Raw genomic sequence first — 12,905 nt, 5'->3', positions numbered from 1 at the left:
GCAAAATGGCATGACTATATATTTTAAGTAAAGGGAATCATGTTTTCATTATAGATGTTTCAAAAACGTCACTAATATGCAAGTATAAATTCAACTATATTTTATAGATAACTCTTCAAGTTTGAATCAATCATGCATATTTTTAACTAAGCATAATTAATAAGCAAATTCACTTCCCTTTGAATTCTATTTATAAGCTTAGATTTTCTACATTGCTACCTTCACAGAAAGTTCAAAATTGCTAAATCTCTTTCTTGAAAGCTATTATTTACAGGCAAAAATTGTTATATTTCCTACAAGTTTTATCTTAAAATGCATTTATTATATTTCATATAAAGTCTTAGCAACATTTTAAGCCTTGTTAAAATAGCATCTAAAATCCTCTTTTATGCAAACCATCTTTTTATAAGTTTTATTGTTAAATTGCATTTGATTTAAAGCCTTAGTTATATTTATGAGTTTTATTTAAAATGACATCCAAAGTCCCTTTTTTTATATGAATTTTCATCTTAATTAATTAACCTAAGTTGGTCGGATAACCGTAAGTTAACGGATTCTAAAGGATGCCTAACCCCTTCCCTTTAGGATAATATAGAGCCCTTACCTAGAATTACACTGGTTAAGCAGACTATTAACTGAGGTTTAGTTTTAACTTTGCCTTAGTTAACCTCTAGGTGTCCTAATTCACCGTTAAATTAATTAGGTGGCGACTCCTTAAAACAAAATAAACGGGAATCACCAATACGTCATACTCCTTAAATCAACCCGGTTAAAAGGGGGTGTGACAGTCATTGGTGGGTAGACCAAAACTTCAAATTTTGAATTTTGAAGTATGGAATGCCCTCCAACCCGGTTGGGTTTTATTAACAATTACCCATGAGAATTAAAAAGAGATTGAGCACATCTATCCCCTCACTAGATCATGAACCAAGGTAATTATGCATGTAATTTCACAAACCCAGTCTAGACAATCACTTACCACCAAGTTCAAGTGCACAGATATAAAAGAAAAATGAGGAACATCAATCATACCTTTCAATGATGAATCAGACTACTAGAAACAAAGATTTTTAGAGCACCACTGCAATCACACACGAAATTAAACCTAGGGCAGAGGGGGAATTCGAATTCTTGGTGAGATAGGTTAGTTGGTGGGTGGTGTTTTGTATTTATGGTGGTTAGGAAAGTGGAAGGTGATGGGTTTATGGTGGGAAGTAGTGGGGATGAAAGGAAGTTGAAGAGGAAAACGTGAAGATGGAGGGAGAATTAGTGGTGGGAAATGTTGGGGGTTGATTGGTCTACCCTTGATTTAAATCGTGGTGGGTTATATATTGAAACCGCTGTTTTTTTTTTTTTTAAATCTCTAAATACGGTCCGTAAACTAGTTTACGACCCGTATTTAGAGTGGTTGATGAGGGCAGAACACTGCAATGTTGCCTGTTAATTTACGAGCAGGTTCACAATACGGTCCGTCCTACATGGTCGTAAACCATCATATAACATTACATTGCTTACTGTCTCGTAACATTGTAAAATACGTCCTGGTTTACCATCCGTATTGTGAAATACGGTCCGTAAACTACAGGCGTATTTTGCAATGATACGAAACAATTTCTGATAACTGAACTTACCTGTTTTTCAGCAATATCTTCTGCAACATATCCTTGCATCAAAACAACCATTACCCTATGTGAAAATAGAAACCTAGATGAAAATGAATATTACACTTGGGTTGCCTCCCAAGAAGCGCTTGATTTAACGTCGCAACACGACGGTGGTGATCATTTACTCCTTATCTTGGTGCACCAGATCATTGTTCGTTCCGAGGTGCTTCAACCTGTATCTATCAACAATCCTATCCTCCGAAATCACACCGTGATAGTGCTTCAATCTCTGCCCATTCACCTTAAACGTCCGAGTACCATCTCCGGACTTCAATTCAACCGCGCCATAGGGTGAAGCACCGACCACCTCAAACGGACCAGACCATCTGGATTTAAGCTTACCCGGTAGCAACTTTAGCCGAGAGTTAAACAACAATACAGAGTCACCCTTGTAGAACTCTCGCTTCAGAATCTTCTTGTCATGGTATTGCTTCATTCTTTCTTTATAAAGGGCTGCACTCTCATATGCCTGGTACCAAAATTCATCCATCTCATTTAATTGAAACAACTACAGCTTGGTTGCTTCCTCCCAATCCATATTCAGTTTCTTCGGCGCCCACATAGCTTTGTGTTCAAGTTCAACCGGCAAGTGACAAGCTTTCCCGAATACAAGCTTGAAGGGTGAAGTCCTAATTGGAGTTTTGAAAGCAGTCCGGTATGCCCATAGAGCATCATCGAGCTTGCGGGCCCAATCAGTTTTATTGGCATTCACTGTTTTTGCTAGAATACTTTTGATTTCCCTATTGGACACTTCGACCTGTCCACTTGTCTGAGGGTGATAGGGCGTTGCCACCCTATGCTTTACACCATATTTCTCCATCAGTCCCGCGAACACTTTATTGCAAAAGTGGGGTCCACCATCGCTGATTATCGACCTCGGAGTACCAAATCGAGTAAATATGTTCTTCTTAAGGAACCCCATAACACTCTTGGCCTCATTATTGGTAAAGCCACCGCTTCTACCCATTTTGACACATAGTCCACAGCTACCAAGATGTATTTCATGCCACCAGAACTCACAAAAGGTCCCATAAAGTCAATCGTCCAGACATCAAACACTTCTACCTCCATAACAAAATTCATAGGCATTTCTTGCCGTTTTCCGATATTCCCTTGCCACTGACATTGATCACAGGACCGAACCAATAGATTAGCATCGTGAAAAATGGTCGGCCAGTAATAGCCGCACTCAAGTACCTTAGCTGCAGTCCGGTTTCCGCTATGGTGACCCCCAACAGGAGAGTCATGGCACGCTTTTAAAATTTCCATAACTTCACTTTCCGGAACGCAACGCCGAATGATGTTGTCAGCACATGTTCGGAACAAATAAGGCTTGTCCCAGTAGTACTGCCGAGCATCCCGCATTTCTTCTTTTGGTAGGTTTTGATATCTTCTGGAACTATGTCTGTTACCAAATAATTGGCAATGTCAGCATACCACGGTGCCACCTCATTTGACACAGCCAACACCTTCTCATCCGGAAAAGCATCCTCTATTTCAAGGTCATAAGAAGGTCTCCCAGCCTCTTCCAATCGAGAGAGATGGTCAGCAACCTGGTTTTCAGTGCCCTTGCGGTCCTTCACCTCAAAATCAAACTCTTGCAGCAATAGCACCCATCTGATCAGTCGCGGCTTTGCTTCCTTCTTTTCCATGAGGTATCTCAAGGCTGCATGATCAGTGTAAACCACTACTTTGGACCCCAACAAGTAGGCCCGAAATTTCTCAAAAGCAAACACAATGGCAAGCAGCACTTGTTCCGTCACTGTATAATTCATTTGAGCAGCATTCAGTGTTCTGCTTGCATAATAGATCGGGTGCATGATTTTATTGTGCCTCTGCCCAAGCACAACACCTATTGTGATACCGCTGGCATCACACATCAGTTCAAATGGTAAGGACCAGTCAAGAGAAACAATAATAGGAGCAGTAGTGAGACGCTCTTTTAACTCCTCAAACGCCTTCTGGCACTTGTCATCAAATACGAATTTAGCCTCTTTTTCAAGAAGCTTGCACATAGGGTTCGCGATCTTGGAGAAATCTTTGATGAAGCGCCTATAGAACCCAGCATGTCCCAAGAAACTTCGGACACCCTTGATTGAGATGGGTGGAGGATGTTTTGCAATCACATCAATTTTTGCTTGATCGACCTCGATTCCCTTCTCAGAGATTTTGTGACCGAGGATGATTCCTTCCTTCACCATAAAATGGCACTTCTCCCAATTCAGCACCAGATTGGTCTCCTCACACCTTTTTAGCACTTGACCCATATGGCCAAGACAATCTTCAAATGAGTCACCCACCACGGAAAAATCATCCATGAACACTTCCAAGAAATCCTCCACCATGTCGGAGAAGATTGACATCATGCACCTCTGGAAGGTGGCTGGTGCATTACACAACCCAAAGGGCATCCGGCTGAATGCAAATGTCCCATAAGGACAAGTGAAAGTGGTCTTCTCCTGATCTTCCAGAGCAATGTTGATTTGATTGTAGCCCGAATAACCATCAAGGAAACAATAGTAGGAACGCCCTGCTAGTCTATCCAGCATCTGATCAATGAAGGGCATAGGGAAGTGGTCCTAGCTCGTGGCTGTGTTGAGCTTGCGATAATCCATGTAAACTCTCCAACCAGTGACAGTTCTGGTTGGAATCAACTCATTTTTTGCATTTGGCACAACAGTGATGCCGCCTTTTTTAGGAACACATTGGACTGGGCTCACCCATTTACTATCAGCAATTGGGTAATCCACACCTGCATCCAGCCATTTGATGATCTCTTTCTTGACGACCTCTTGCATATTCTCGTTCAGTCGCCTCTGATGCTCGACACTCGGTTTGCTATCTTCCTCCAATTGAATTTTATGCTCACAGATCCCAGATGGAATACCTCGAATGTCTGCTATTGTCAAACCAATAGCACGTCTATACTCCCTTAGCACCTCCAAAAGCTGCAAAATCTGCTCCTCAGTCAATAGGGCTAAGACAACCACCGGTAATGTATTTTCCAGACCAAAGAACTCATATTTCAGATGTGATGGGAGCTGCTTAAGCTCCAACTTAGGTGGCTCAATGATCGAAGGCTTTGCTGGAGGAGTTGTTCTATTTTCCAGATCAAGATTCAGCTTCTTTGGGTGGTATGTGTATGAGCCCAACCCACCAAGTGAATTGACGGTCTCCACATAGCCTTCCATGTCTTCAGCATCGAAATTCACAAGAATACCCGCTAAAGCCTCACCCAAACTCTCTTCTTCCATCTTGAACTCCACTGCATCATCAACAACATCAAATGAATCAATTACCGAAATGCTCTCATAAGCACTTGGTAACTTCATCCCTTTGCTAGCCTGAAAAGTCACTTCGTCATTGTTGACTCGGAACTTGATTTCATTTTTCTCCGAATCCATCAGAGCGCTCCCTGTAGCAAGGAAAGGTCTCCCCAGAATGATAGGAATGTCCCGATCAACAGCACAGTCAAGAATCACAAAATCAGCGGGCAACATAAAATCACCAACCCGCACAATTACATCATCCACCACCCCCACAGGTCTTTTGATAGACCTATCAGCCATCTGCAATCTCATTGTAGTCGGCCTTGGCATCCCCAAACCTGATTGTTTATATATAGCAAGGGGCATCAAATTTATACTCGCCCCATTATCACACAAAGCAAGAGCAAATTCATGGTGCCCAATAGAACAAGGAATGGTGAACGCCCCAGGATTTCCCCTTTTCTGCACAGTTGTAGTTGAAATGATGGAACTCACAGTGTGAGTCAAACTCACGGTTTTATGCTGCATCGTTTTCTTCTTGGTCAGCAAATCCTTCAAATATTTCGCAAAACCGGGCATCTCCTTGACAGCTTCCAAGAAGGGAAAATTTAGAGATAACTGCTTCAGCTGATCATAATACTTCTCAAACTTAGCATCTTCCTTCTTCTTTACCATCCTCTGAGGAAAAGGAGGTTTAGATTTGAAAAGTTGTGTCAAAGGGCGGAGGGCCCCTTTTACAGCCTGCTTGCTTGTGTTATCAGCTTCCCTCACCATCTCTGGAATCTCAGCAACCTTCGTGTCAGTAGGAATCTTATCAGCAGTGATGAGTGCTTCAGACTGCACCTCATTCTCTTCATCTATCGGATCAAGATCAATCAGTTTCTCAGCAGCCCCCTGTATTGTTTTACCACTTCTAGTAGTGATGGAAAATGCACGGTCTATACCGCCTCCCCCATTCTTGGGATTTGGAATAGTGTCACTTGGAAGCCCTCCTTTTTTTGGAGGGTGCTGCTCTCTAGAAATATCCCTCATCTGCGACTCAAGCTTCTGAATAGCTGCTGTATGGGAACCCACTGTTTCTGCCAGCCCAGATAAAGTCCTTTCAGACTTAGATTGATTTGCCAAAATCTTCTCAAGCATTGCTTCAACCTTCGAACTACCTTGCTCTGGTGATTCACCTTTCGGTGGTATATAAGGATTGGAACTCTTGTTCCCAAAATTGTTACTGTTGTTGTAGCTCCTATGGTTTCCACCACCATAATTATTATTGTAATTCCCAGAGTTGTTGTAAGCACCTAGACCTTGCTGCGGTCTCCATTGATTCTGACTCTGATAGCCACCTTGGTAATTCTGTCTTTGATAACCCCCTTGAGAGTTGTTAACATAATTAGCATCTTCAACCTGCATAGATGGCCCCTCAAGGAACGGACCATCTTGGGCATGGTACATCCCTTGTGGCAAGACTGTATCATCCTCACAAACATTTACCTTTTTGATTTGAGATTCATCAAACTTCTTCGTCAGCAAGGAAATATTTGTTGCAAGTTCTGTCAATGTTTGCTGGGTGTCTTGATTCTCCTTCACCATATTCTGGATCATAGCACTACCATATGGTACTACATCAGCATTGCTTGAGTGCCAAGCCTGATTATGAGTTGTCAGCTTGTTAAGTATGGTAGTCACTCGTCGAAAGGTTTTGTTCATAAAACAACCATCAGCTGCATTATTAGCTACTGACTGTGTCACTGGATCTAACCCTCGATAGAACTTCTCCATCAATATATGTTCCAGAAAACCATGATTCGGGCTCCTCTGCAAATACTCCTTGAATCTCTCCCAGGCTTCATATAGTTGTTCCCCCGGTCGCTGCTTAAATTCATATATCTTGTCACGAATTTCAGCCTTTTTTCTAGGAGGGTACCACTTTGTGAGAAAAGCAGCTGCCATCTCTGCCCATGAAGTAATCGAATTTCGGGGCAGCTTCTCAAACCATGTTCTTGCCTCTCCAGCTAAGGAATATTTGAATAACCTCAACCGAATAGCATCTTGTGGAACATTGTTCTGGATGTGATTAGCACACACATCCACAAAATTCTGCAAATAACGTTGGGGGTCATTCTCGGTAGAGTTTCGAAAGTATCCCTCAAGTTTCAACAACTGGTATAGAGAGGAGTCAATTTTCACAGTAGCAGCTCCAACTCGAGGCTGAACAATAGGAGAAGCATAGTCCTCCTCCGGAACAAATTCAGCGAATATATTCTCGTCGTCTGAATCATTCGCCTGATTGTTCATCAGATTTCCCTGGTTGTCAGCACGTTGATTTTGCTGATGTCGATTCATGTTCACCTTATTTACACAAAATAGCAAACAAGGTGTGATGGAATAAGCAAAAGACTTTAATCAAAGCAAACACTATTTAGTAATTTCAAAACCGTATTCCCCGGCAACGACGCCAAAATTTGATACGCTCAAATTACACCTATTAATGGTATAACGCGGACGTTGTCAAATATAGTAACCCAACAAGGTTGGGGTCGAATCCCACAGGGAATATGGTGTAAAAATGTTACTAAAGTCGTAGATGCTAAGTTCTAGGTCTAATGTCTTAATCCGATGATTTTGGTAAAAATTGGTTGTTCTATAACTAAATTCTAAACTATTGCTTTGGTGGAAATTTATGGTAAAAGAAACTAAGGTTGTGTCCCCTTTAGATAGGGTGTATGATCATGGGTAATGATCTTGATATACTTCTAATGGATTATTATATGAATGCACTTAATCTCTATGTGAATCTTTACTATTTCCCAATAAATAAAGATTATGTCTTTCTATGATTTTTCCAAATATAAGAAAGTAACCATGAAGAACGATTAATCATGCCAAGTAAATTCTTCTTATTCCTAAGTGAATTTATTAAACAAAGTTTAAAGCTTTAAGTTCTTGTTAATTATTCTTACCAACCCTAATTATTTTCCCAAATAAATTAGGGTTTATGGCTTTAGTCAATGTTTGCAACCATTAATTATAAATGAAGAATGAAGAATAACTAAACCCTAATAATCCACTAATTGTATATCAATTACAAACCCAATCACAATACACCCATCTTTGGGTTCACAACCCTAGTAAGGGAATTTAGTTACTCATGACAAAGAACAAGAACAAGAAATAAGAAATTGAAAAATTCATAATTGCTTACTTTGGAATGAAAAAGAATTGAGAATACTTGAATTGATGTTTGAATCTTCAAAAACTAGAGAGAATTTAATGCTCTAAGTCAAGAGACAAAAGTATATTGAATGCCCCCTAATAAAAACCCTAAAATGACTATTTATAGGTTTTGAAAATACACAAGTTACAGATTTGCACTTTGGTCCCGTCATGGCGAAATACGGTCCGTAAATCACTTTACGGACCGTAAAAGTGGTTTACGCCCACGTCGTTCTCTCAGTTGTGTGCAGCTTAACCTTCCAAAATACGGACCGTAAAGTGGTTTACGGTCCGTAAACTGCTTGATCGTCTTTCACTTTGCCAATCTCAAACTTTCTGCCAGATGCTTGAATGACTAAATACGTGATGGAGTACGGACCGTAAACTGTAATACGGTCCGTAAACTCAGCTCGTAAATCACCATCTTCGCAGCTTGACTTTCTGTTTATAGGATCCTTTAACACGATCATGGAATACGGCCCCGTATTGTAGAATACGGACCGTAAACGTCAATTTACGACCTGATTTTGCACTTCAACTGTGATTGTGCCGAATCTGTTCCTTTACCTGAAAAGCACTAAAAACCACGTAAAATCACGTAGGCTTGCTTAAAAACAAGTAAAACTTATAGTAAAAAAGCATCGATTGTGGCGTAAAATCACGCCACATCAATTTCCTAATGGCGAAATACTGTCCTAGAATGCATCCTGTAGGTAAAAAATGGGTTGCAGGAAATCCACAAGCTTGGAAACACTTGCTTTGGGAAAGAGAAAAAAGTGAGAGATGTATATCATGGAAAATCAACAATTGAAGTTGTAGCTTTTGGTGGGACAATTGGACAGAAATTGGTCCACTTGCACAAATTTGTCCAAACGATATGACAAGGAGTAACTCCAAGAATAAAGTACATCATTATATGGAGGATCATATCTGGGATGTTCGGAAACTATACACTAGTCTTCCTAGCCAGATTGCCTTACACATCATCTCTATTGATATTGGAGTTGAAGGAAGAAAGGACTACGCCATTTGGAACAGTACAGAAGATGGAAGATTCTCTAATGGCTCTGCTTGGGACTTGATCAGAAGACAAAAAGCCAACAATGATTTCTTGAGAAAAATATGGCACAGAGATATACCATTTAAGATGTCTTTCATATGCTGGAGGATGTTTTTAAACAAACTCCTATTTCCTAAATCTTTAATGCATAACAATAACCAGGAAAGAGTAGACTGTGCATGCTGCTATATTCCTCAACATGAAAGTATGCAACATGTACTCATTGAAGGTCAAACTGCAGAGTGTATATGGAAAGCAATGGGGGCTCTTCTGGGCATAACACATCAGCACCAACCTATTAATGCAATATTCAGAAACTGGTGGAATGCTAAGGCCAGAAACAGAGTTCAAAGGTTGGTGCTTAATGCAACGCCAATCTTAATTATTTGGGAAATCTGGAAAGCTTGGACAGCCTGCAGGTATGGGGACGAGAACAAATTTTACCACCACAAGATGGCGACACAATTCTGTTGGAACATTAAATCAGTGATTCAAGAATCCTATCCAACTATTTCTACTGAAGACAGCTGGATCAATTTATGCAGTAAGCTAGAAAGATTAACACAAAGTGTGAAATGCACAATAGTCTGCTGGATTAAGCCAAACATTGGCATGCTCAAGCTCAACACTGATGGGAGTTTTTTCAAAGACTCTAACAAAGCATGTATAGGAGGGTTCTGAGAAATGAAGAGGATAAAATGATTATGGCTTACTCCATGTCTGTGAACTGCAGCAGCAATAACAAGGTTGCAACGTTAGCTAGGCCTGTGCACAAATCGGTTCAATCCGAATTTCCGAACCGATTCGAATCAATTCGAATAATTTAATTTGGATAATAAAATTCAATTTCGATTTACAAATGCAATTGTAAAATATTACGGTTTAACGGTTCGTATACGGTTTGCTTCAATTATCAACCGAACCGATCCGAACAAACCGAATTTGTATGCCACTAGTGACTAATATGACTAATTTGGTATATGTAATGTGGTGTTGGCGGATTTGTATGCTTGCACAAGTTGTCAAGCTCTTGTTTTGCTATTTATATGCTATTATGCTTGCAAGTTTATAGTTTTTTCTTGGTTAATGTCTTGGTTATAAGGCTGCAAGTTCAGGATCTCATTATTTTTTGTTATGTTTACTCTAAAATTGAAATGAAATAGTTGCTTGTTTAAATTTCGAATAAACCGAACAAATCGATTTGTGTAACCGAACCGAAACAATAAAAAACGAATCAAATTGAACCTAGAATGGATCGAGTTTGGTTGAGAATTTTAGAAAGTTGAAATTCGAAATTTCAACTCGATGATGGCCAAAACCGAACCGAATCGATTCGTGCACAAGCCTAGCGTTAGCTGTTGAGTATGGAGTTAACTAGTGCAATCAACAAGGGATTCAAAATATCCACATCGAACTTGACTCTCAGATCATTACAAAGATGCTTACTCACAAAGACACTGCTAACCTGAAATTGAAGCACACTATCAGTAGCATAACTAGACAGCTTAATCAATCTACTCATATGATTACTCATTGCTTTAGGGAAGTCAATCAAGTAGCTGATTTTCTGGCCAAACAGGCAGCAACTAGTGGAAGCATGAACTTTTGTCACTCTTATAATAAGCTTCCAAGAGAGGTAAAGGGACTGATTCAACTAGACAAAAGACAAGTCCCAACAGTTAGAAGGAGATATGAAAAATGTAATTTCTTTGTAAGTTAAAATGCTTTGTATGCTTTGTATACTTTGTAGTATAAGGAAAGGTATGTATAGGCTCCCCTTTTCAAGATTGTTTTGCAATCTTTTTTGTAGGATTGAGGCAAGGTTCCCATGTCCCCCTCTTTCCATTGTAACTTATTACATAAATATAACAGGTTAGGGGTCAAGTCAAACCCTTTACACCTAAGGCTCACAACCTATGGTGAGATATATATAAAAAAAGATTTGAAATCATGATTTCAAAAAATATAAATGTAAAATTTGATCCATACGTTTATATTTTGTAAAAAAAGACCCATATTGGTAGATATGTTTACCAACCATTTGTATTAAATATTAATCTGCAAGTTAATAAAATATATTTACCAATCATGTTTACCATGTGGTGGGATTATATTAAAGAGAGTTACATTACTATTATGTTAAATTTTTCTTTTTATTGAACTAAAGTTTGATCAATTGATGTTGTATTTTTTAGAAAGGCCTTCTAGTAGCGTATTAATTTTATTATGAATTATGATTTACTTATTTGGTAAGATTGTATAAGAATTGATAAAATTTTGATGGTTTTCACAACTTGTGAGGTTTTTATGTTTATAAAAAGGACTGTAACTTAAAAAATCTAAATTGCATGTCCAAACATAATTTCTTCTCGTGATTCCATGATGTCCAAACGGCTACTTAAATAAAAATTTAACTGTTCTTTAATCTTTAAAAACAAGCTGAACAAAGGTCACGCTGTTTCTACATGCTACAAGCTGTTCACAAAGGATGGACAGTACGATGTACTAGGAGATCATTCATACATAAAGCAGATATTACCCTGCCGCGTGTCAGACAAAAACACCACCCAAATTAAAGAAAGAAAAAATCTCGTTGTCTCCAAATTAAAAAAATCTCGTTTTCTCCGATCAGCTCCCATACGTCTCAACCCCTTATGATAATCACTCCCCTGAAACCTTACAACCATATGCATAATTTGTGTATGGATACATAGCCATAATTTAATTTTGAACACAACATAATTTAACATTCAAATTTGCAGGCTTGTCCAAATCAACACACATACATGTTCGTATGTGCATCAAAATTTCGTCACGTATTGGTGTGAAGACGAAACTGTTCTGTCAAACACATATCTGTACGTATACAATTAAACATATCTCCTAGATGATTTATTCTTTACAAACATAATCTCAACGTATAGATGGTCCAAAGGTCTGATAGAGGGAGACGTTGTTACAATATTTTTGAGTATGATGAGGCTAATTGATTGATTGAGATTTTTTTTTAATTTTTCATATACGTACATTAGATAGGGGAAGTGATGGGAGCTGTAACGTCGTCTATGGCGGCAAAGTTTGCGTTTTTTCCGCCAAATCCACCGTCGTATGGGGTGGTGGTGGAAGAAACGACGGGAAAACTTAAGATGACAGAGGTGGTGCAAGGGGAAGACGTGGACATATTGAAGCTAGGGACGAAGAAGGGGACAGAGATTATTGCCATGTACGTGAGGAATCCAGGGGCGAAGGTGACGGTGCTGTACTCTCATGGAAATGCGGCTGATTTGGGGCAGATGTATGATTTGTTCACAGAACTCAGTCTTCATCTCCAGGTCAATTTGATGGGGTATATATATCCTTCTCTCATGCTATTTTTCATTCGGAGTATAATGTATTAGGATTAAAACGAGCCCGAATAGAGCAGAATGGATATAGAGATTCAGGGTGCGTTCAGTATGAAGGAAAATGTTTTCCTGGGAAATAAGTGGGTTTCCTACTTATATTTTTGTGTTCGATACGTAAGCAAAAAATATTATCCTAAAAGGATTTGTATATAATCTAGACAAGAGAATTTGTATATAATCTAGACAGGAGGAGGTGGGGGTGGAGCCATGGGGTGGTGGGGATGGGGGCTATCAGCGTGGGGTAAAGATGATGTGTGTTGGAGGGTGGGGAGGACACAATCAATGTGTAATGCCACTT

General features: G+C 39.4%; 1 protein-coding gene and 1 non-coding gene across 4 annotated transcripts in view; both read left to right on the top strand.

Annotated features, from left to right (window-relative positions):
• Positions 1–6,725: 6,725 nt before the first annotated feature.
• Positions 6,726–6,831, top strand: LOC132625322 (small nucleolar RNA R71). The gene has a single exon (XR_009576759.1). It is a non-coding gene; the product is annotated as a small nucleolar RNA R71 (small nucleolar RNA).
• A 4,870-nt stretch (positions 6,832–11,701) lies between these two features.
• Positions 11,702–12,905, top strand: part of LOC132625051 (uncharacterized) — a 4,322-nt gene continuing 3,118 nt past the window's right edge. Inside the window, exons 1-2 of one of the 3 annotated variants that reach the window (XM_060339824.1) lie at positions 11,707–12,061; positions 12,236–12,549. In XM_060339824.1, the coding sequence (XP_060195807.1) occupies positions 12,248–12,549 (302 nt within the window). In that variant the 5' untranslated portion in view covers positions 11,707–12,061; positions 12,236–12,247. Of the gene's footprint in view, positions 12,550–12,905 lie in introns of all 3 variants that reach the window. The other 2 variants (XM_060339825.1, XM_060339823.1) reach the window with 2 other exon arrangements.

This window comes from Lycium barbarum, chromosome 12 (assembly GCF_019175385.1).
Source record: "Lycium barbarum isolate Lr01 chromosome 12, ASM1917538v2, whole genome shotgun sequence".
Taxonomy (NCBI): domain Eukaryota; kingdom Viridiplantae; phylum Streptophyta; class Magnoliopsida; order Solanales; family Solanaceae; genus Lycium; species Lycium barbarum.
Note: the sequence above shows the minus strand (reverse complement) of the source record. Positions and strands in the feature narration are given on the sequence as shown.